Raw genomic sequence first — 26192 nt, forward strand, 5'->3', positions numbered from 1 at the left:
CATTGCCTTTTTTTTTGTCAGAAGAGTTGTAGCTGCCATTCTTAGCACGGTTTCTTTTACACGCGTGATCATGAAAAAACAAAACTGCAAAGCACGAAAGCTCTACATTTATATGTTCAGATGAAAGGCTGAAATCCCCAACACAGAAAGATATTGACAGCTCTGACAGATCCATCTCTGGCTTTAACAGTCAAAGATGGTTGCATGGAAACACTAACAGTCAAAAATAACTCCTTTTGTTACAAAAAATAATGAGGAGGAGATGAATTGAAAGGCTCTGGGACCCAACTGAGTATCACAAAGATTATTCTAAAGTTTTGAACCTGACATTTTGTCTATTAATTTTCATTCTAAAGTTTTCAAAATGAGCCTCAGAGAAACTTGCTTCACAGTTTGCTAATTTAAGTTTAAAATAGAAAACTGTGACTTTTTCACAATGGCACTTTAAAACATTTAATTCTGATTTTTCCTACTGTGATTGGTACTCCAAGTCTTACCTTGTCTCCATCACCAACTTCCTAGATGCTGCACTGAGTTCTATCTCAGCTTTTCAGTTCCATTTTCTCAACTTTACTTCTGTCATTGTCATGTACAGAACATTCCTGCAACAGAACTCTGATTTTTTTCAGTGATATTTTATGCCATAGTTTGATAAAAACACAGAATAGGATGACTAAATACTTAAAGGCAATTTTTAAGATTCAGGAAGTAGACTCAAAGTTATAGTTCTGTGAAACCATCAAACTGGCTGTTTAGGAAAGATTTTTAAAACTGGTTATTTAATGGAACTTTTCTTATTCCAGTGAGTTATATTGGCAGCCTATAGCAAGTCTTATTTCTCAAAAAGTTTGACTTGTTTGAAATAAACGGACATTGTTACAGTTTAAAAAGGATTGAAATTCAGTAGAATTCATTTTCTCCTATCTATAAATAACTGTTTATTGAAGTTTACCCTCTCACACATTCTATTTCCTTTCTACCTACAGAGCTCTGCCTGAAAAGTGCCCATCTCTCGTTAATATTCATTGAAATTATTTAGTTCCCTAATTTTTTTTTTTTTTTTTCTGTTTCTTTCTCTATTCTCCAAGCATACTGTTGCACCTCGGGGGAAGTAAGAGTCATTCATTTTTGAGCTACCTTTGAAATTTAAGCTGCTTTGTTCACTTTTACCAAACTGATCTCTGATTTGTTTTTTCTGGCCCAGACTGAGCTGACTTTAACAGAAGACAATGGTCTAAATGACGACGTTTGGTTAATGAGTTACCATTTCGAAGGTAAATAAAACCTGAGGCCATATATTCCTTACCCAGTCTCTCATCCTCATAAAAAAGGCATCAAATTTTTCGTAGTTTTCTAAACTGCTTTTAAAATATAGCAACATACTGTGACATAATTTTCAAATTAATCAATATAAATCTGAAATTTTTATTCAGCTATATTTATCAAATGTTAAGTTTACTGCACATAATCCTTACAGGAGTCCTACAGTAGCATGACTTATGGTGGTGAGATAGAATCATTTGACTGGGGGAACTCCAGGAGATTTTCTTGGCTGGTTGGCACCATGGGAATCACACTTACTTGAATAAAGAGAGGCTTCATGAAGATTTTATAAGGTCTCAAATCATATTGAGTTCCTTAATATTCTTCCTTCAATTTTATCTCCCCTCTGAACACGATAATAACTTATAAACATAAGTTGTGGAGGGCATACGCTCAGTGGAAGGAATCGGAGTAATATCAAGGGAGATCACTGGCTGTCACAACCTGACTGCATTTGCTGCTGTTGCAAACAGGCAGGTGCAGATTCTTTCTGTCCCTAAGAGCACGGCCTCTGGAGTTTGGACTGGGTTTGAGCTCCAGCTTTGCCACGGACCAGCTGGATGACCTTGGGAAAATAAGTACGTTCCTCTGTGCTTTACTTATTAATAAAATAAAGGATAGTTACAGAGCCTTACTCATAGGGTTCTATGTGGATTGAATCAGTTAACTCATGTAAAAGCGCTCAGAACAGTGCTTGGCCCATGTTGATCTTGTCTTCATATTTGTTATTTGTTATCGATCTTTTTGTTATTTTCTTCATTATGAATTTTTTTGCATTAATATTGATTCTTTAAAATACTCCATGAAATATTATTTACTTGATTACTGAGTTTTTTGGCCCCCTCTTAAATTTTGCACCCATGTCATCTAATCTTCGTCCTGTCTGTAAATTATCATTATTACTGGCTTTCTTGATGCCCCTAGTCAAATCAGAAAAATTTTTTTTTCTTTTGTTTTAACCATTACAGTTGTGAAATATACAGCACATGTAGAAAACATATTTTAAAAAGATATATGTCTTGGTGCCCCACACAAAGTGGGGCTCATGCATTTATCCCCACTCAGATCAAAAAATAGAACATTGCTAACATCTCATACTCCACCCTCAATAATGATCCTTTTCTCCTTCCAAAAGTTTGACTTCTCTCCTAAAGTTTATGGCAATTGCTTCCTTGATTTATTTGATCATTGTATAAACATGCATTTTCAAATATTATAATTTACGCTTGCCTATTTTTAAAATTTATACAAATAGAAAAATGCCCATACGCTATGTATTTTTTTATGTCTGGCTTCTTTTACTCAATGTTAGGCTTATGAGATTTACCCGTGTTGTTGCACATAGCTGTAGTTTGTTCAGTTTCCTTACTGAATAGTAATCTATTCTATAAGTATACAACAATTTATCCATTCTACTGTTCATAAGTATTGGGTTTGTTCAGTTTTTGGCTATTACTAACAATGCTGCTAGGACCACTCATACAAATCATATGGGGATACACGTGGTACATGTGCTTGCATTTATATTGGGTATGTGCTTGAGAGTAGAGTTAGAGTTAAGGCTGATTTTCCAAGGTGGTTTTACCAGTTTTTACCTATCAAATGAATTTTGTTAATTCTAATAGTTTATCTGGAGATTATTTTATATTTTCTATGTACATAATCATGTCAACTATGATTAATGACAGTTGTATTTCTTCGTTTCAAATCTTTCAACATTTTATTATTTATTTCCTTATTACAATAAGACCACCACCTCTGGTACAATGTTGAATAGAAATGTATGTTTTATTCCCAGTTTCACAAGGAAAACTTGCAACATTTCACAATTACATGAGTTATTTGCTCTAGGTTTTGTGTAATGGCCATTAGTCAGATTAAGGAAGATCCTTAATATTATAAACACCCACACATACCTCAAAGAATATTTTGTTATATCAAATAATTTTTATACATCTATTGAGATGGCCATGTAACTTTTCTCCCTTACTTGGTTAATGTCGTGAATTATACTAATGATTTTCTAATGTTATGCCAAATTTATATTCCTGGAATCAACCCAAATTGGACATGGCTCTATAATCCTTTCATATATTGCTGGAATGGTTTGCTAATTTTTGTTTAGGATTTTTGCATCCGTATTTATGAAGATATTGCCTAGCTTGTAATTTTTCTTTCTTGTAATGTTCATATCTGGTTTGATGAACTTCATCATCATGATAACTTCAAGGTTATCATGAACTTATAAAACATGTTTTTGAGTGATAATTCTTTATCTATTCTCTGGAAGATTTTATGTGAATACTGACATTCGTTTATCCTTAAACATTTGGTAGGACTCACCAGAGACGATATCTAGGCTTAGAGCTTTTTCTTTGAGAAAATTTAAATTATGGATTCAATTTCTTTTCTAGACTATTCATATTTTCTGTACTTCTTTTTGTTAACTTTGGTCATTTGTCTCTTTTTCTAAAGGTTTGTCCATTTCATATAATTTTTCAAACTTATTGCCATTGTAGCCTGTTGAATTGTGGCCCCCAAAAGAAATGTCCAAATCCTAGCCTCCAGAACCTGTGAACGTGAACTTATTTTGGAAAAAGAGTCTGCCGATGTAATTAAGTGAAGGATCTTGAGATGAGATCCTGGATTAACTGTGTGGGCCCTAGATCCAAAGACAAGTGTTCTTATAAGAAGAGGAAGAGACACAGACAGACAGAGGAAACACCAAGAGGACAGTCACGTGGACATGGAGGCAGAGATCAGAGTTATGCAGCTACAAGCCAAGGAACACCAAGGAGTGCTGGCAGCCACCAGAAGTTAGCAGAGAATCATGGAACAAACTCTCCCTGGAAGCCTTCAGAAGAGCCCAACCTTGCTCACACTTCGATTTCAGACTTCTGACCTCCAGAACTGTGAAATAATAAATTTCTGTTCTTTTAAGCCACCAAGTTTGTGCTAATTTGTTATGGCAGCCCTGGGAAACTAACACAGCCATAAAGTCACTCATAATATTCTCTTGTATTTTTAATGTCTACAGGATATGCAATTATATCATTTTTTTTTTCTTTTCTGACACTTATTTCTGTCTTTTCTTCCTTCCCACCTCATTTTTTCTTTTTTTGTACTGGATTGGTCTTATTAAGGGTTTATTCATTTTATTATTCTTTTTAAACAACACACTTTTGGCTTTGCTGATCTTCTATGTTCATTTTCTAGTTTCTTAATTTCATGCATTCTCTTTTCTTTCTCCTTCCTTCCATGCCCTGTTTCATCACTTATTCTTTTTCTAATGTGTTAAAATGGACATCTAGCTCTCATTCCTTTTATGTTGCATTTATAGCTATAAATTTTCTTTGAGGCACAATTTTTATTCGGTCTCATCAGCTTAAAGTCTTTTAATTTTTCCATTGAAATTTTTTCTTTGACTCATGGGGTATTTATAACTATATTTCTTAAATTTCAAACATATAAGGATTTTCTACTGATCTTTTTGCTACTGATTGCTAGCATAATTGTACTGGGATCAGAAACTATACTCTGTGTTATTTTAGTTCTCCTAAATATTTTGATTTACTTTATAGCTCAGCATATGAATAATTTTTAAAATACTATCTTTTTCAGTTTGAAAAGAATGTTTATTCTGCAGTTTTTGGTGGTTGTATTGTTCAAATCTTTTATATTTTTCTATCTTTCTGATTTTCTTTTGTCCTCTTATTTGATCAGTTAGTGAGAAGTGAGTGGATTTATATATTTTTCTCAAAAACTTGTGTAGATTTTTGCCTTACGTAGTTCAAAGATATGTTATCAGGTACACTCAAATTTGATATTGTTATCTATTTATGGTTCACTGTAACATTGTTTCATTATGAAGCATCAGTCTTTATTTCTAGCAATGCTTTTTGTCTTAGAGTTAGCTTGTCTGATATTAATATTATTATACCTGCTTTATTTGGTTGACGTTACAAAGCACACCTTTTTTTGTGTGTGTGTGAGGAAGATCAGCCCTGAGCTAACATCCATGCCAATCCTCCTCTTTTTGCTGAGGAAGACTGGCCCTGAGCTAACATCTGTGCCTATCTTCCTCCACTTTATATGGGATACCACCACAGCATGGCCTGACAAGCAGTGCGTCAGTGCGCGCCTGGGATCTGAACCCCGGCTGCCAGCAGTGGCGTGCGTGCATTTAACCACTGAGCCATGGGGCCGGCCCCCACAAAGCACATCTTTTTTATCTGTTTTTTTTTTTCATTTTTCTGTATCCTTATATTTCAAATGAGTGTTTTATGAACAGCATATAGTTTTATTAGAATAGCATTATCTTTTATTTTATTAGTTTATAAGGACAGCATTATCTTTTAAATGGAACATTAGTTTCTTTACATTTAATGTAATTATCAATATTTTTGAGTTTTGTCATGTTACTCAGTAGTTTCTATTTGTCCTTGCTTTGGATTCTTTTTCTTGAGTTTCTTTCTTTTGCATCTTTTCTTATCTTCTTTCATAATTTTATTTATTTATTTATTTTTTCCCCAAAGCCCCAGTAGATAGTTGTATGTCATAGCTGCAATATCCTTCCAGTTGCTGTATGTGGGACACGGCCTCAGCATGGCCGGAGAAGCGGTGCGACAGTGCGCGCTGGGATCCAAACCCGGGCCGCCAGCAGGAGAGCACGCACACTTAACCGCTAAGCCACGGGGCCGGCCCTCTTACCTTCTTTTAGATTGAGTTTTTAAAATTGTTTTTTCTTCTCTATTAACTTGAATGGTATACACTCTTAAGATTCTTTTAGTGGTCTCCAGAAAAATCATTCTTCTTCACTTACCAAAGTCTCATGCTAATTGTTATTTTCACATTGCTTCTGAATAGCTCAAGAATTTTAGAATACTTATATGATTAAAATGTATTTAATTCTATCTATATTTCAAAGCCCCAGAAAGCATCATTATTAATATTTTATATGATCAATATTCTCTATAATATTCTCACATGCTTACCTTTCTTGCTATTTCTTAATTTTTTTTTTCAGCTCTCTCATTCTATCTGACTAAACAGTGACTTCTGGAATTTTTTTTCATTGCAGGTAAACTTATAATTAAGTCTCCACATTTTATATTTCTAAAAATGTCTCTATTTTACCTCCATTTTGAAAGACATTTGGAGGTGGGAATATAATTGTAAGTTATTTTCTTTCAACATTTTAAAGACATAATTTCACTGTCTTCTGGCTTACATTTCTCTGTATAAAAGTCAGCTGTAGATCTCAGCTGTTGCTTCTTTTAAGGTAACCTCTCTTGTTTTCTTTTACTGTATTTAGATTTTTTTTTTCTTTTGTCTTTGGTTGTCAATGGTTTTACTAATGTGCCTGGGAATGGTTTCTATGTGTTCATTCTGTGTGGAGTTCTTCGTGATTCTTGAATCTATGACTTGAAGACACTTCAAATTTGGAAAGTTATCAATCATTATCTCTTAAAATATTGCTTGTCTTTTGAGGGCTCCAGTTGTACGTCTAATAGACATTTTGTCAATCGTCTTTGTCTTGTACCCTGTCATTTGTATTTTCCAGCCCTTTATCTGAGCTTCAGTCGGGATATGTTTTTAAATTTATCTTTGGCTGTGCCTAATCGGCTATAAAACCTATCAAATGAGTCCTTAATTCCCGTTATTGTGTTTTTTCAGTTTTAGGATTCTCATTTTTTGTAGGTTTTGTTCTCCTTCAAAATTCTCACTCTTGTTTTTTATCTCCTGGAACATAGTAAGCATAATTATCTTAAAGTCAATATCTGATATCTCTAATATCGGAGGCTTTTGGAGTCTTTTTTATTGTCCGTTGTTTCTTCTTCTGAGGGTTTATGTTGTCTTCCCTCTTTATACCCAGGGTGTCTTAAAACTATATTTGCAAACACTCAGTAGAAATAATCTGTGGCCTAGGATATTATCTTCCTCCAGAGAAGATTCATATTTACTGCTTTTATTATTACTTTGGCCAGGTATCTTGGGGAAATAGCTTTTCAGGATTATCTTAATATAATTTCTGGATTTAATATTACATGAGGCTCAGCTGCAGACCCTGTGGGAGCCTGTCTATTTTGGATTCACTATTTACTCCCTGTTACAGCCTTTCAGTGAGAGGTGTTTATCAAGTCCATTTTCTTTTGTGAGGGTCAGTACTCAAATTTATGTTCTCCTAGTGCATGAAGACTGTCAAAGTGCAACTCAGCCTAACCTTCAGTCGCCCCTTCTGAAATAACAACCTCAAGGAAAGAGAAGTTCATAACCTGACACTCCATCTGCATTGGATCATGGCCAGTAATCCTCATTTTTTATTAGTTCTAAAACACAGGCATTTAAAATATTTTGTCCAACTATTCCTGTTGTCTTTCGTGTGAGAATTGGTACAAATTACCTGATCTAACGTTACTGGAAGTGGAATTACTTTTCATATATAAACCCATAGTACCCGAAAAGGAAGAACAGCTGTGGAGTTTAAAGCTAGTGAAACGGAATCTGATTTCTTGAGGCATGTTTCTTTAACAGAAATATTCTAATTCAATTAGGAAAGCCTTTTACAAACATACTCCCATTCAAAATTATTCAATCTTGAAGGGTTCAAGCAAATATTGGGAAAGAGGTAAGTCATTTAAAGTTTTTTTATCCAAGCTCATTTTCAGTTCTAGTTCAATATTTATATTGTTACCGTTATAACTTTTATCAAGGGTCTGGTACTGTGCTAGGTATTAGGGATACAATATGACTATGTGAGCAAGATAGTCAAAGCCCTTGTTCTAATGAAGCTTAAAGAGAAGTGGGGAAGACCCATAGGATTAAATGAGGTAATTGGTGAAAAAAGTGCTTAGCACAGTTCCTGGTATATAATACATGCTCAGGGCCTGCCCCGTGGCTTAGCCGTTAAGTGCGCACGCTCCACTACTGATGGCCCAGGTTGGGATCCCGGGTGCGCACTGACGCACCACTTGTCTGGCCATGCTGAGGCTGAGTCCCACATACAGCAACTAGAAGAATGTGCAACTATGACATACAACTATCCACTGGGGCTTTGTGGAGAAAAAGAAGGAGGATTGGCAATAGATGTTAGCTCAGAGCCAGTCTTCCTCAGCAAAAAGAGGAGGATTAGCATGGATGTTAGCTCCGGGCTGATCTTCCTCACACAAAAAAAAAATAATACATACTCAAACATAGTTTCCATACATACAAACAGTCGTTTCCAAACATCCTGCAGTTGCTAGGCCCCTGTGGGCCTGCATCTCCTATTGGGTGGATTTATAGGCATTGGGTGGATTTGTAGGCAGTGGTATAGAAACAGATTATGCAATGAGGGGCTTTATATGTAGTCACGTTTTTTGATTGCAGAACTTCTGTTTACTTTTTGCCACTTGGTTCAAAGTATAGGAGGATATTTTGATAGGTGTATTGAAGGGCCCACAGTTTTCTTTTGCTTCAGACTCCAATACGGCTCTGTGTAGCACTTATATGGGTATATGACAGAAATAGAAATAGAGAAGACATTGATGTAGGTACTAAAAATTCCAATGAATGAAGGGACTTTCTGGGACATAAAAAGACGGTAACGACAAGAAGAGGTATAGTAAGTGCTTGCATGTAGGAGAAGAGAGGAGAAACCTTTTGGGAAAGATAATGAGAAGTAAAAAGGAGTTTCCAAGGGAAAACTGCCCCTGCTTGACAGACTGTAAGAAAAGGAGTCCTCAAGGAATGGTCAATCCTTAGGAAAGCACAAAGGTAAAAAGAACACAGAGAAGAGTTTGAGGATTTGGGAGGAGACATTACAATTTCAACATGGTTCTCTGGCCCCATTCATGTGTGGTTTTCAAGGAAATGGAGACAATAAATTAGTCCTTGTTCCCTTCCCAACTCTGTATAATATTCTGCACCAGGGACAACTACATGTTATTTCTCTCTTTTTTTTCATTTTAAAGAGACTATTCTCTCCCCACCATTATCTATTAAGTGAGTATAGATTATTTAAATTTATCATTTAACTCTTGGCTCAGGATTATAAGAAAAATATATAGACTAGACCAAGAGTATTGATCATTATCCAGAGAGGAATCAACTGACACGATTTTCTGTTCAGATGTTTTGGGGAGGTGAGTGTGTTTTTACTTGTGTGTGGAATATTTGTGTTGGTGGGACAGGACATTGGGCATACATATGTCTGGGAAGAAGTATGTGTGATTGTGTGTGTGTTTGCAGTCGTGTATGCAATCAAGAGGAGACATCTATTTTGATCAGCTTGGTACTCCTTTTCACCACCTTCTGACAACAGCATCCTCCTCCTTGGGCAACTGTCCCCCTCCTTATCTAGAGGCTTCTGGTGTAGAGGCTTCTGGTGAGGCTGCCAATCATTGTAGTGAGCCACTCAGGCCACAAGAGGTTGGCCTGGGCCGAAGTGCCCTCTTCTCCTAGTCACAGAGATTGACTGGGGGATGTGTATGTGATCTAAGCAAGACAAATAAGGGTCCATCCCTATAATTTATATATACAAACATTAGGAAAAGACAACTCTCTCTTTCTTCTGGGGTCATAATCTTGATTGATCTGAATGAACCTAGGGCTCTCTATAGCCATGCACATAACTTACCTCTCCACATGGAAAATGTCTTTATAAAGTGGGAGAGAATGAAACAAATACATAGATAGGAACAGAGCTGAAAAGTGGAGAAAGTACTGGTGATATTATTCACATGCTGGGATTCAAAGATATGTAAAACCGTCTACCTCTTTTTAAGACTCAGAATAGACAGAAGAGAATTGGAGTTTATGACGAATGGGGTTCTTGTTCAAATCCCAAAATACTGAATAAGGGAAAAAAAACAGCAAGGAGCAATGTAGAGAGCAGTGGGCTGGAGTCAGGACAACCGGATTCTAGTTCAGTCTCCTCAATAATAATTCTTGTAAATGTGGGCAAGTCACTTAGCCTTTCCAACTCATAGTTCTCTCCTCTGTAAAATGACAAAATTAGCTTCCACTGTTTCTAAGATCCTTAAAATTATAAATGTACATGTCCTAGACACTTCTCATCTAATCACCCTTTGAAGTAAGTGCCCCACCTGTGAATAGGTGCTTAATAATTTTTTTCCTATAATAACACTTTATTTTTTCTTTTCCTTTCCTTTGCTTTTAAGATTTCTGTTAAAGAAAAAAAGTATGATGCTGCGAGATTAATCCAGTGGAATGTAAATGTAATCAGTGACTAAATCAAACGTGTCTGTAGTCCACAACATTTCCAAAGCAAAACAAAATTATATATCCTTCTAATTTGAACCAGCTGAAGTAACTGCTAATTTTTATAGTTCCAATGAAATAGTGAATTGTCAGATTGATTGTCTCTGCAGATTATAATGCTGAGCATTACTGTACACAGAGAAACAGCAGCCCCTAAACTGAATTTAGAGGTTCTTGAAGTTTGGCATTGGAAATGCCCCTATTTGTCCTTTCACTGGGGACTCAATTCTCTCAATCCGTCCTTCTGACTCCCTTCTCAAGCTCGTGGCAATTAAATTCATCATCAGAAACAACTAGGATCAGGCTGGCCCTGTGGCTTAGCAGTTCAGTGTGCGTGCTCCGCTACTGGCGGCCCAGGGTCGGATCCCAGGCGCGCACCCACACACCGCTTCTCCGGCCATGCTGAGGCCACATCCCACATACAGAAAGCAGAAGGATGTGCAACTGTGACATACAACTATCTGCTGGTTTTTGGGGAGAAAAAAGGAGGAAGATTGGCAGTAGATGTTAGCTCAGAGCTGGTCTTCCTCAGCAAAAAAAGAGGAGGATTAGCATGGATGTTAGCTCAGGGCTGATCTCCCTCACAAAAAAAAAAAAAAAAAAACTAGGATCAACTGTAGTGGCTGCATGGAATGTTGTGCTGGAGAAGGTTTCAAGGCTGTATCCAGGCTCATGGGAGAAGATGCTATGATAAATAAGCAATGTCTGCAAAGGGAATGATCCTCAACAACGTGGCTTTTGCGACTGTGATGGGTATGCGCCATCCAATCGCTAACTTAATTTTGTATTCCAAATGTTATTTGCCTTTTAATACAAAACTTTCAAGTTCAATTTCTAAATGATAGGACAGAACCTTTGATTTGTATATAACAGGCTTCCCTACTGGGTGATACGTTTTGGGCCGAGGGTACTTTCTACATTATTCTTCATAGCCAACCATCTATTCTACTTACTGATCATGCCAATGCAGCATGAATTTATACCCCTACTGTCTTTCACAACTCCAATTTGTTCCCAGCAGGAAATACCACTTACATTGGTTTGAGATTCTATTCTAAACTTAGAGCCCACGATTTCTGTGTGGGAGGTAAAGTTGACAAAACCCTTACTTTCTTCCTGATGCAAATCCTACATACGTTGGCTTTCAGGTAGTCAGGCTTACACTGTTGGGGGCGTGTAGGACAGAAAATAACTCCTGATAAATAAAAGGGTAAGGAGTAGGGAAAGAGGAGCAGATCTATTTTGTTAAATTGAATTTTTTGAGACATAGAGCAAATGGTTCTATTTTTTTTTTTTGAAGGAGGTTAAGAATAAGAATAAAGTATTTAAAATGAGAGTGAATACATGTTAGGAGGTCAAGGAAAGCTGACAATCTTCCAGTTGTGACAACATTTAATAATATTCAAATTAATTATAATATTGAAAATGGAAAACTCTGACTTCAAATGAATAATGAATAGCAAAACCAGACACGGCTCTGAGGTGAAATGTGATTTTCATGAGGATGGGAACATTTAACATTTATACAGCAGTTCATATTCTCAAAGTCATATATCCGTGACAACTGTAAAATGCATCTTTAATTTGAATTGATGAAATACTCTGCAGGGGTACATTCAGATGGTAGTACACTCCCCTCCCCAAACAGAAGGAGACAGAGAGAGAAGAGATTTGGATAAACAAATGCTTAACAACTGCTTATAGAAATGGAAGTCAAAAGACCTGATATCATTTGAAATAATTTAATTCTTGGTAGGTATGTCTTTGTTGTTCACTCACATGAATATTCATAGTATGTCGCAACTCTTCATGTGTTTAGAAGTTAAGGGTAATCCACACTCTGAATGCATAAAGACTGATTTATAAATATGCACTGTAATCCTTAGACACTACTTTAAATAAAAGCCTTTTAGATCATGTATTTTCTCCAAAACTGTCATCTCTGTCCTAATCTTCCCATATCCTTACCTTGGTTGAACATTAGCTAAAATTTTTCTCGAAGGCCACACTTGCCGAGAGATTTTGGTCCAATTGTCTACTTCTCTGCTCCAATGCTCAATCTATTAACACGGCTATGGAGAACTCAAAATAGTCCTATGGTGGAGTTCATTCCTAGAAGTAGGGTTTTAGTAGTATGTCACTGTCAGCCTCACTCTATTCCCTTGCAGTTAGATATGACCAAAAACTAAATTCCTACCATGGACTAGAAGCAGCAATGCTCCATCTCACTTCCAGGCTTGACCCAACCACCTTGTGAGCTTTTCCCCACTTTGCTGGCTGGAGCGGTAATGACCAGAACAATTTGGGAAGCCACATAAAGATGGCGGAGCTGTCATCATCCTGAATCGCTAAATGACCCTATGGAGAATAGCTGTTCACTAACCTGGAACACCTCCCTGGACTGTTAATCTGAGAGAGATGTAAGTTTTTATTTTGCTGGAGAGGTATATTTGGAAGTCTTTTAGTTTTTGCCTCTTTTATTGCCCTAGCTAATATAAGTCTAGATTTGTTGCTATAAACTTGAGGTGTCTAAGCCCAGCGGACCTCAGAAGAACGCTGCAGTTGTTGAGAAGCTGCCTCTCTCTTTGTCTCTGCAGCTTTTTGAAACCTTTAAAACTCTTCAAGATGTCATTCTAACCTCTAACCCTTTGTTTCTCAGCAGATGACATTTACTCATAGAGAAAATAATGCCATCAGACATGAATTCCTTTAATTTTCCCCTTTTTCAACCCCCAAATTATCCATATTTGCCCCAATCTTACTTCTTTTCATTTTACGAAGCATTTTATTTCTCTTTAAAAGTACACTCAGGGCCCAGCCCCGTGGCTTAGTGGTTAAGTGCGCGCGCTCCGCTGCTGGAGGCCTGGGTTCGGATCCCGGGCGCGCACCGACGCACCGCTTCTCTGGCCATGCTGAGGCCACGTCCCACATACAGCAACTAGAAGGATGTGCAACTACGACATACAACTATCTATTGGGGCTTTGGGGAGAAAAAAAGGAGGAGGATTGGCAATAGATGTTAGTTCAGAGCTGGTCTTCCTCAGCAAAAAGAGCAGGATTAGCATGGATGTTAGCTCAGGGCTGATCTTTCTCACAAAAAAAAAAAAAGAAAAGTACTTCAACATGAGCTTTAATTTTACTCTTCCGCCTGCTTAAAGCTTCCTCTATATTCCTTATCTTTTCTCTCTCCTATATCATTAATCTTTCCTTCCTCATTCCTGTATTCCTTCTCTTAAAGGATAAACATCATGAAGACTCAGAGCTTTTGAGAGTTCCCTTCTCTCCACATCCTCTCTAACACTTGTTGTTTCCTGTCTTGTTAATTATAGCCATTCTGACGGGCGTGAGGTGATATCTCACTGTAGTTTTGACTGGCATTTCCCTGATAGTTAATGATGTTGAACATCTTTTCATGTGCCTGTTGGCCATCTGTATATCTTCTTTGGAGAAATGTCTGTTCAGGTTGTGCAGCCACTATGGAAAACAGTATGGAGATTCCTCAAAAAATCAAGGATAGAACTACCATATGATCCAGCTATTCCACTGCTGGGTATTTATCCAAAGAACTTGAAAATGCCAATGCGTAAAGATACATGCACCCCTGTGTTCATTGCAGCGTTATTCACAACAGCGAAGACTTGGAAGCAACGTAAGTGCCCATCAAGGGACGAATGGATAAAGAAGATGTGGTACATATACACAATGGAATACTACTCAGCCACAAGAAACGATGAAATCCAGCCATTTGTGACAAAATGGATGGACATTGAGGGTATTATGCAAAGTGAAATAAGTCAGAGGGAGAAGGTCAAATACCGTATGATTTCCTTCATTAAGTAGTAGATAACAACAACAATAAACAAACACATAGAGACAGAGATTGGATTGGTGGTTACCAGAGGGGAAGGGGGGAGGGAGGAGGGCAAAAGGGATAATTCGGCACATGTGTGTGGTGATGGGTTGTAATTAGTATTTGGTGGTGAACATGATACAATCTATGCAGAAATAGAAGCATAACGATGTACATCTGAAATTTATACAATGTTATAAACCAATGTTACTGAAATAAACAAAAAATTAAAAAAAAAGAAGACTCGGAGCTTAAAAAAAAACCTCCTACTTTACCACGAGTCCCCCTATAATTCTTAACCCATCTCACTCCTTTACTTTTCATATAAGCTTCTTTGAGGAACATTTTAGGTCCTCTCTTCATTTGATGATCTTTCATTTGTCCACATTCTATAATCTGGCCTCTATATCTAAGGCTCCCTTGAAATTGTCTTAAGGAAATGGTGATGATCACTTTGTTGTTGAATCCAGTATTTCTAAAAGATAAATTTGATCATTTCATATTCTTGCTGAAAACACTTCAATGTTATCCTAAATTAGAGTTAAGTCCACCAGACACCCTGAGACCAAATCTTACTGAACTATTTAAAGTTCATTATATTTAAACCTTTATAATATTTTCTGAGTTGTTTCCTCTACTTGAGAAGTATGTCCTCAATCAACTATTTATTTAAATAATTTCTTACACTTCAAGACCCAACTCCAGTGTTTCCTTTCTCTTAAAGCCTTTCCTGTTGCATTAAAACTCCTTTCCTGCTACCCAATGCATACTGTTTACTATACTCTACAACTTATCACATTGTATTATAACATTTGGCTTATCTTTTTTACTCTCTTACTAGACTATGAACTCCTTGAAGACAAAATCCTTGTCTTATTCATCTTGGTATCACCAGAACCTAGCCTAGTGCTGAGGGCAGAGTGTGGAGCTAATATATATATATATTATCGAACAATGGAATTAATGAGTATAAGTTATTTCCTTATTTGTAAGTAAGCTCACAAAGTTAGGGACTCTAGTTGGTATTCAGCAATGATAAAGTAGGTATAACAGGTTACACTATTGATAATGCAAAACATCAAAATGTGAAGAACAACATGATGGCACTGTGAATTTTTCAAAATTAGCAAATAGAGGGCTGGCCTGGTGGCGTAGCGGTTAAGTACGCGCGCTCCACTCTGGCAGCCCAGGGTTTGCAGTTTCCGATCCCGGGTGTGCACTGATGCACTGCTTGTCAAGCCATGCTGTGGTGGTGTCCCACATAAGGGGCACAGATGTTATCCCAGGGCAACTTTTCCTCAGCAAAATGAGGAGGATTGTCATCGGATGTCAGCTCAGGGCTGATCTTCCTCACACACAAAAAAAAGAAAAAAAATTAGCAAATAGAAATACTCATTTAAATTATTTTAGAGAAAAAGAAATTTGTATCTAAGAACTAGTCAGCAGATATTTTATCTTTTATAAGAAAGGTATTTATGCTTTTACAAGAAAATAAAAAAGCATAAATCATAAATTGCTTTTGAATAGCAACCAAGAGTACAGACTGAAGGTCATATGTGATAGACTGCTGAGCGGAGAGCAGCAATCTGAATTATAGACTCCACAGGGGCCACCTACTACAGGATATTGCAGATCCTCACAAAGAGGACAGTGGCAGTGGACAGAAGCCAGCTCTTCAGAGAATGGAATACCTAAGAAGGAAGAGGCATCCGTTGCCTTTGTTAATTGAAGACTCAATTGTAGGCAAGTTTCTGAGAGAATGTTTGACAATGTCAAATGTGTGAGGAAAGAAGCCTGATATTGGAGACTCAGCTATTCGTGAGTCAGAGTTAAAGAGAGGAAAGTTTTTCATTGCACTGGAATGCCTTCTGTTATTTGAAACGAGCTGGATTACACAGTTTCTAAATAATCAGATGGTAAGCCAACCTATGGAATGACTTTCAACCTTTGGTTAAAGAAATGAGCACAGGCCATTTAGAGAAAATAATGAGGACAGAACGAGGTTTTCCATGACACAAGTAGAGCACAAAACAATTTAAAATGAAGTGAACAGCAGGGCTGAGATGAAGTAAGATTAATGAACTAATAGTTCAATTGAGGCTTTTCTTGTGAATCTGAAGATTAAGTTTATCAAATGAGCTTCAGAGGAATTTCTAGGGCATGTGATGAGCTTTCCAGGTCAAATGATTCAAATACAACCAAATGGCCCCCAAGTTCACTTTCAATGTTCCTAATTTCTTCTACAGTTCTTCATTCAAAGGTTTAAAAAGCCAATATTTATTCTTTCTGTATCTGGTTTGTTTTTGCGAAGATTTTTTCACCTATAAAGCTAAAAGTCAAGCATTTCCCTTTTGTATATTTCCCCTGCTAAGCTGCTTCAACCAAGGCAGTACTTACATTTTGCTAGCTCGAATATAAACCTTTCTTACATTATGACACTCTGTCCCCCACCTCCCCACTTTTTTCCAAATCATTCTGGTTGGTTATTTACCTTTGTCTCCTGTTAAAATAAATCTGAAAACTTGAGTTCACATAAAAGTTATGCCTATTATTATTTTAAGTTAAAAGTAAAGAGGACTTTCTATCCCAATTAGGTATCCCACAAGTTTAATTATACTTTGTTTAAGTATATGGTATTGTACAAAGTTTTTTTTTATTTCTTTATTTCTATTTACCATCAATTCGTGTATAGGTTATTCAAGTATAAGCTATTCATGATTATAAACTAAGAAACAGAAGATCTTGAGAAGTAACCCTAAAACTTCACTTTCTCTTCAATATCCTCAGACCTTGAGAAATAGATGACTGGTGCTAAGTAGCTATTTGCCCCCAAATATATCTCTTCTCACTACTCTATTAAAAAAAAACAAAACAAATTGGCACTGAACCAGATAATGTAGTATGGTCTTAAAATGATTTAAAATTTTTTATTTTATTTTATTTTATGATTTTTTGGTGGAAACCAAAATTCATGAAAACTCCTATGGTGGCCTCCTGAATCTTTTTACATTCTGTAATTCAACGTTGGTGAAAATATCTTGTTCATATCCACATGCAGTATACACCTTACTGATTGTTAGTTTATGATAATAGCTGACAGAGCCACCAGATTTTTAAAAAATTGCTCTAAGGAAGAATATTTTTGTCTACTAACGTGAATATTTAGAATACCTAGTGAAAATCACAAGGAGTAATGATCAGTATAATCAGGTTGGAGAGACAGCTTGGACTCAATGAAACATTTAATAGGAGAATTCATGGTTTACCTATTGACTTATACAGACTTATATACTAGGTCAGTTAATAATGCATACAGGAACAGCTGGTCCTGTATTGAAAACCAGGATATGTCTACCTGTGTTGATCCTACAGAAATAGAAAATGTGAGAGTACATCAGAAGCTACTACTGAGAAGACAGAATCACCACTTTTGGGTCATGTTGAAAGAGCCCATTGAACTGGTAGGGACTCTTTAAAATAAATACCTCTTAAAAAGGAGGAAAGACAGAAGAAGAAGGAGGAGGAAAAGGAAAAGGAGAAGAAAGAAGGAAAAGAAGGAAGCCAAATGTATTGTTTGTAATGTTTTATTCTTTGAATGTTCTGAAGAATTCTTAAATATTCTTAAAAGAATGTCAGTTGTTTGGTTTTGGAAAGCTTCATAGAGTTCCACTTGAAACTCAAAGATGTATCTCATGAACTGGGTTTCAAATAACTTTAAACAGTTCTAATAACTTTTTGAAAAGAAATATACTGATTTCTTAGTGTCTAGTAAGATTCGTCAACTCATCCAACTGAAGGGTTTAAAAAACTTATTACCTTGCAAACCTGTTTATTGGTTAGAAAATTTTTTACTCTTCTTTTTCCTTCTACTATATGTAACAAGAAATTAGTGATTGGGAATTTAAGATTAACATCAATCACTGGGAATTAAGTATTCTTGCTCTATAATCTTATTTAAACTTTTTATTAAATAAAAGTTTGAAATTGGCTTTTTTTCCCACTGTAAGTTAGTTAATTTTATTTAGGCCCTGACATATATAAATTCTTAATGAGTTACATAAGAAATTATTATTTCTTCAGTTAACTACAGTGAAAGGCTATGAAAGTGACTAACAAATGGAGATGGGAAGCACTATGTTTTCTTAAAACTGGAAACACTGTGGCAATATTGAATGGAGATGCCTTTGGGGGCAAAGTGAGGAAAGTTCTGCTTTTAGGCTCCCTCCTCCCCACCTTAGAAAGTAGACACCAACCCAGTGCTCCAGGAGGGTGCTGCGAGAAGCGTGCATCTTTCCATCTGCTGGTGGACCTAGTTTGTAGTGAGCCCCTTTGCCTGCAAGTGGTAGTGTCTGCAACAAAGTCTACCTTTCTTGGGAAAGCCATCAGACTTGTAGTCAAAAACTTCTAGGCCCAGTCCCAGGTGTAGGATCTTGTATAAAATTGTAAGTGTTACCTGGAATTATTTCCTCTTTTGTGAATTAAGATTGCTTACTTACTAATCTATTATTCAGCTGATATTCAAGAACTTCTTGTTGTGCAAGGAATTGGGGCAGGAAATAGAGACCTGCTGACATGGAGGAGGTCATTGTCTATGGAAATAGCTCTTGTAGCACTCTTCTGAATCTCAAATATTAAAACAACATATGTGACCTTGCTTTACGATCTCTGAAGTACCGTACAAATTCAAGAGGTTCTGACAACCAAAGGCAACGAGTTAAGGTTGAAAGTTTAAACTATAAACGCTTATTAAACTGAATATGAGAATGAAATAAAAGATAAGGGTAGTCAACTCTTGATTATTCACAGATTGGCTAGAGTTTGTGATTATCAATGCCCTTTGATTTTCCTTCTCTTTCCAACCACCAACTACTGAACATTTCTCTGCTCATTAACACCTGTCTAGGAGCGGGAAGGTGAAATGCAAATCAGCCAATTTGGCTAATTGTTAGCTGCTATGATCCTTTTTATTTTATTTTTTTGAAATTGAGTTAGGGAAAAGTTAAAATCTTTTACTAAAATGTGGGCTATGGATTTCTAACCTTTATGTCATCCTGCCTTTCTTTTACTGCATAGATAAATTCAGATATTTTTGTTTTCAGTAAGATATTAAAGAGAATTAAAAATTTTAGTAATTCATCAGTCCTCAAGTGTCAACATAACTTCACATTACATGTTTCCTATTGGCTAATGCTTGGAAAATCTTAATCCCCTACAAGGAAGCTTCCGGATTTAATAGTTGCAACTTTAAGTATAGCCCTATGTAAATAACTGCTCTTGCTAAGTGAATTTGGACCAATAGGGAGAAAATCAACTTGGAGAAAATGACTTAAGACTACCCTTCTCTTTGCCTCTGGTAAACATTACAGGACCTCCCCACACCAAATAAGGGGAAGAGGAATGTTCTGAACATTAAGGGCACTAAGAATAAATCTGAGCTATCATGGATAAGATTACTTTCCACTCTTTATTTCATGTTTTCTGACACAGACCCCAAGATCTGTAATTATCTTAGGGAAACTGCGGGGGCCTAGACAGTACTCTTTAGTTCCTTTGCCATTTTTGTTTTTTTTGCCTATCTCTCTTTGGGATGGAGAGCTGTGTGGTTGTGTGTGTGTGTGTGTGTGTGTGTGTTCCCCTAGAGTGCCAAAAAAAAAGTGCTGAAGAGTCCTAGGGAGAGGAGGCTATTTTTGTTCAAAGCTGACACTTCTGCCTGAGTTACAAGTGCTGCCTGGAAAGGGCTCAGGTTGTTTCCAGGGGGAGAACTCTGCAGAGAAGAGGCAAAGTTCAACAGGACAACAAAGGAGCAGCAGAAACAGCCAGGAAAACCAAGAGCCCTCACGTTTTCACATAGAACCCCCTATCAGAGTTCTCGAATCCTAAAGTATTCTGCAAAGTGCCACTTGACTGGAACTTTTTGCCTGCCTTTTCCTTTCTCCAACCACCATGACTGAGATCACCGCTGAAGGTATTGCTTCCATTTTCCAATAGTATCAGCTAGGAAAAAGAGGTGGAAATTGATAGTGACATTGACGGTCAACGTGTTGACTTACAATGTCGGTTTTAGAGCGTCTTGATCAATGATTCTATACAGGATGGAGGAGTGGATCTGGGAGCTGAGAGGCTGACAGATCTGTGTGTTGGGGTTGGGGGAGTGAGAAGAGGTTTCTCTGAAATTTTGCATGTGGAAACTGTTCTTTGCTATGCCAAAGTCCCCACTAGCTAACAGTTGCTACCCACACCTCTATAAATAGCTCTGGTCATGTAGCGTTATGGCTGATACCTTACCTAGCAAAATTACAAGGCTTGCAAGGAGGGAGACCATGATGTACTTTTAAAATATTGCATTTAATGTTTAAACCTAGAAAAGAGATTTTGAACAGTTTTGCCCTATGATATTTTAAAATGGAGATCCTAAATTTGTTTTTCCTTTCTAACTTGGGTTTATAAATACTCACACACACATATATAAGATTTATATACAATTTAAGGTATCAGTGCTCCTGCAAAATTTGTGTATATTTTACTGTTGGTGGGTATTCAGAGACAAGGTTTGGAATTGCACAAAAATCACTGTAGGTAACATGATTTTAAAAATACAGCAATTTAATGTTCAAATTTTGATTCTTTTCACACATTCGTGTCTTTTTTTTCCTGTAAATGATGAATTTTACCTTTATATTAAAATAAATATTTTTCTGTTTAAATGCTTATTCTGAAAAGGTACATGCCATAACTAAAACATACTTTTTATTTTTTGACCGTGGTAGCAATTGTTTCATCTATATATAATATATGTAAAAATCTAAATATGTATATGTAAATGTATATATTTCTTAGAATAAAAGGGCACTGTAAAACAACTAAAGCATTTTGAATACAGACACAATCCGGTTCTAGCTGGGGTAAAAATTGGAGAGGTGGATCTAAAATTCGCTTCTGACAGCTGTAAGAAAATCAGACAGGTGGTGCCCTCGACAGCTTCCAAGCTGAACGCTGCACTGGTTTGTTTTTAATCAGACAACTGAAAAATAGAACATGTGGCTTTGGCTCTTTGGGTAGACATTAGTATGGACACACAGTGATTTCAGAGTTGGAGATTTTCAGTCAACATTTATAAGGAAAAGTGTCTTACTTATATCTTCCACTGAGAAATTCAGTCTGGCACCCCAAATAAATAAAACAATTATTGAGAGATTTCTATGTATCAGGTATTTTGCTCAGGACTTTCTGTGTATATCCTTATTTAAACCTCACCCAATTCAATTAAGTCAGCATTATCTCCAATTTTGCAGAAAAAGAAATTGTCACTCAGATGTTCAGTGACTTGCTCAAGACCACAGCATTGCCAAGATTAGAAGCCAGCTCCTAAGGCAGCTGTCTAGTCTGTGTTTTTTGTTTTGTGTAAGAAGATATCAGGTTGACTCTACCAATTTTAGTTCAGAATTCGCTAACTAAATATAAATAGTATTTTTTCCTATTCCTTAGATATTCCATGTCACGTGGTCTTTAGTTTGTCTTAAAGAGAGCTATCTATAAAAACTTCTTGCTTAACCCTGCACAAGTTATTAAGATACCTATGAATATATTTCCCTACCTCTGCATGGGGCGTGGGCTGCCAGCTGATTCAGGAGGTCACTTGGCCAAAATACTTTTGGTTTGCCTGTGGATTATGCTCTGTAGACCTTAGAACTTGATTCATAAAACTTTTTACAGGAGAATTCCTGGTTATGAAACAGAACTTTTGTTTCTGTCTTCCCCCATGGATAGTTTAAAGGGTTCTTGGAAGACCTCCTGGAGTTACCCATCAAAAAATCTTGAATTAGCAATAAATTAAAAATGGAAAAACACCATCTAGTCCCTGGGTGATGGTCATTTCTTACTCCCTGGCCTTAAACATTCATAGGATTTATGTCATCTGAACTTCAATTATGTACTTTTTCCTTTTCTGAAATGATTTATTAATCATATTTCTCAAATGGAAATTAGACTGCCAACTCAAATGAGCTTAAATTTTAAGGTTAGTACCACAGTCATTCTCTGTGGTTATCCAGTTTCTTGCACACTACACACTTTTCGTTTTGTATTCGTGATGCTCACTTTTTGTGCCCCAGCTACACTAGCTTTCGTTCAGTCTGTTATAAGAGGTGTACTTTTGGGCCGGCCCCATGGCTTAGTGGTTAGGTGAACGCACTCCACTGCTGGCAGCCCTGGTTCGTATCCCTGGCACGGACCAACACACTGCTTCTCTGGCCATGCTGAGGCCGCGTCCCACATACAGCAACTAGAAGGATGTTCAGCTATGACATACAACTATCTACTGGACCTTTGAGGGAAAAAATAAAGAAATAAAACTAAAAAAAAAAAAGAGGTGTACTTTTGTACAGGGCCTTGGTACAGGTTATTCTCTGAGCCTGGAATATTCTTTCCTTTCATCTGCTATATTTCTTTTGCCACCACTTTTGGACACATTACTAACATGTGTGCACTGCATCAGTAGCCTTATGACACCTACTGATTAATTTTCCCATCCTTTTATCAACAAGCAAACAAACGCCTTGTAGCACTTAAGAAATTTAGAGCTAGAGTAGCCCTTAGAAATCTCTAGTCTGCTGTCCTCACCTCAATTTTTGGAAAACTGAGGCTCGCACAGATTATATGGTCTCACAATTGTTGCTAATTAGGAGAGGTCTGAGGATACAGTGCATATCTCCTGTGGCTTATCCCCGTGTTTATGTCACTACAATGCAGGGCATGTCTGTAAACCTCACCAGGTTCTTCATATAGATTTCCACTGCATGTTCCAAGCTGGATTACTTCGTTTGACAGAAGAGAGGAAGTAATGCAAGACATGGAGTTGTGTTTCAGATACAGAGCAATAGATTAACTAGAACTAGGACAAAGTTGAACCCTAAAGGATTTTAGGGAAAGAAGACCTTTGATTCTGGCCATGATAAATTAATAAAGATAATTATAATGGCAATGATAATAATTCATCTTTATTCAGAAGATATTAAATGTCAAGCACTGTGTTCAGCTTATTACATGATCATTTAACCCTCAGGACACCCGAATGAGATAAGTACTTTCATTATTGCCGTTTATAGAATAGGAACCTGAGATTTAGAGAGTTTAGGAATCTGCCTGAATTCACACAGCTGTGTATGGTGTAGCTAGGATTCACACCCAGATCTCTGACCCCAGAGTCATGTTGAATACGGTGTGAGACTAATCATTAGCCTGGCGTTAATCCAGAGATTGACTGGGCCCTACCCTTGGCCGGTGTTCTGGTTTAGTGTATGCTACATTGGGTAGATTAGGTCAGGCCCCAGACTGATCAGATTGAAGCAGTGCTAAGGTTAGGACTATAAATAGCCTTCTACCTTCTCTCCAGAGACCCAGTTATTCCTGGACAAGTGCCAAAGTCAGCTCCCCCTTCTGAGGTTCATATGAACTTTCAACTACCAATCTCAGCGTCTATTTAACAATATGTATCACTATGCAAAAATACCTTTTCAGTAATTTTGATAATGAAGTCAAGTTTAGTTCATTCTTAATAAATTTGTTAAAAAGATGGAGACATTTTAACAAGTTGGTAAAATATGTCACGGTTTCAAATTGCTAGTTAACTAATATACAGTCAAATTATCTTTACAATAACAGTGATATAATTGTGCTCTCTGGATCCAAGGACCTCCAAAATACAGGAAAATATGAATTTTTATTTATAGATTCAAGTTGGTAGAGAGCCTATATATAATTAATTTAGCATTTAGTAGAACACTTACTTAAAGAAAATTCTTTTTTTTAAAGTTTTTAAAGAAGAAATTATGTCAAATTCTCAACTTCTGGGGCTGGCCCGGTGGCATAGTGGTTAAGTTCGCGTGTTCTGCTTCAGCAGCCCAGGGTTCGCTGGTTCGGATCCTGGGTGTGGACATGCTCACCGCTCATCAATTCATGCTGAGGCGGAGTCCCAGAGAGAAGAGTTACAACTCTACGACTACATACTTTAGAGGAAAAAAAAAAAAGAGGAAGATTGGTAACAGGTGTTAGTGCAGGGCCAATCTTCCTCAAAAAAAAAAAAAAAGTCGACTTCTAAGCTATGACATAACCTAAGAGTTCAGGAGAAGAGTTATTGTACCATGCGTGGAATTTTTTCTTTTCTATGAGTTCAACCACATTTCACTGCATCTGTAGCAATCCTATCAGAGGATTTGACATTCCAAATTTAGAGTAAAAATGGTCATTTCTTTTATGCATTGCACTATAGCACTGGAGAACCCATTGTGGCTCTCAAGAAAAAAAATCAAGAATTCACAGCCAGACTACTTAACAACTGTGTACACAAGTTCTATCACCTAGAGCAACAGATGGTGAAATTAAGAGAAAGAGGATACCCAACCTACATATCTGAGTTTTTCTTGCCAAAATCAAAAGCAGCTACAGCGGCCTAAGTGGAGATGACTTGGGAGTAAGGGAAGGAGAAAGAGGATGAAGCAGTAAATTCAAACCCTAATCACTTACGGGTTATGTTCTTTTGATCAAGGAAAGCAATAGACCACATATAGAATATCATTTTCAGTTCCAGGAACGCATTTTAAAATTGACATTGACAAGCTAATAAATTTGGAGGAGGAAGACCATGATGGCAAGAGGCACAGTCAAATGAAAAGATTTGTGCATAGGTCAAACAGAAGACTGGATTTTTTCCTTATGAAGCGCTAGAGGACAATGCAAAGACCCGTAGATACAAGTCTGCAAGCCAGGAAAAGGCAAGCTGTTGGCAAAATACAAGGCAAAGCCTAACCGACCATTAAATTAATAGCTAGAACTAACTCTTCTGACTCAAAACAAAAAGGGGGAAGGGGAAGAAAAATAGAAAAAAACAAAGCAATGAAAGGAAAATAACACAATCTCCAATTTTCAAGAAATAGAGAGATGAGGAGTATGCTAAAAACTCCACCATAGCATGCAGCCAGCAAAATCCAGGCTGTGGGAACCTCTGCAGTACAAACCACCCAGTTCCTTCAAATAAGTTACTAGGAACAGAAAGAGATGCCAAGGAAGCCATGGATTAAAAGAAATGTAAAAATAGAACTACCCATCACAATGGGTAGAATTATTAGATCTTGCTTCAAAGAACCTTAATCTGATGAAATAATTGGAAATTTGATATACTCTAGATGTTAGACGATTTAATGAATTATCATATTTTTAGTGGGGTAACCATATTGTGGTTATTTTTGTTTGTTTTTTTGGGGGGAGGACAATTAGCCCTGAGCTAACATCTATTGTCAATCCTATTTTTGGTGAGGAAGATTGGCTCTGGGTCATCTTCCTCCAATTTATATGTGGGACACCTGCCACAGCATGACTTGATAAACAGTGCGTATGTCTGCGCCTGGGATCTGAACCTGTGAACCCCAGGCCGCTGAAGCGGAGCGCGTGAACTTAACCACTATACCAGCAGGCCAGCCCCCGTGGTTATGTTTTACAACTGCTCATTATTTGGAGACACTTACTCAAATAAGGATGAGATGATTTGATTTTTAAAATTTGCTCCTAAATAATATGCCAGAGAGGAAAGGACATGGGGTGTGGATAGAGTAGGATTGGCCATGAGTTGATTATATAGGGGTTGATGATGGGTACAGGGGGTTTCATTATAATATTCTATCTACTTTTGTGAATATTCAAGCTTCTTCATAATAAAGAGAAAAAGAACAGAGCTGATGTTTTTAGTAAAGTCAATAATTTTAAG

General features: G+C 36.9%; 1 protein-coding gene across 1 annotated transcript in view; it reads left to right on the forward strand.

The window, feature by feature from the left end:
- TRDN (triadin) overlaps positions 1 to 26192 on the forward strand; it is a 197113-nt gene that overhangs the window by 34405 nt on the left and 136516 nt on the right. Inside the window, exon 6 of the mRNA XM_058566165.1 lies at positions 1205 to 1274. Coding sequence (XP_058422148.1) covers positions 1205 to 1274 — 70 coding nt within the window. The remainder of the gene's footprint in view (positions 1 to 1204; positions 1275 to 26192) is intronic.

This window comes from Diceros bicornis, chromosome 23 (assembly GCF_020826845.1).
Source record: "Diceros bicornis minor isolate mBicDic1 chromosome 23, mDicBic1.mat.cur, whole genome shotgun sequence".
Lineage (NCBI taxonomy): Eukaryota > Metazoa > Chordata > Mammalia > Perissodactyla > Rhinocerotidae > Diceros > Diceros bicornis.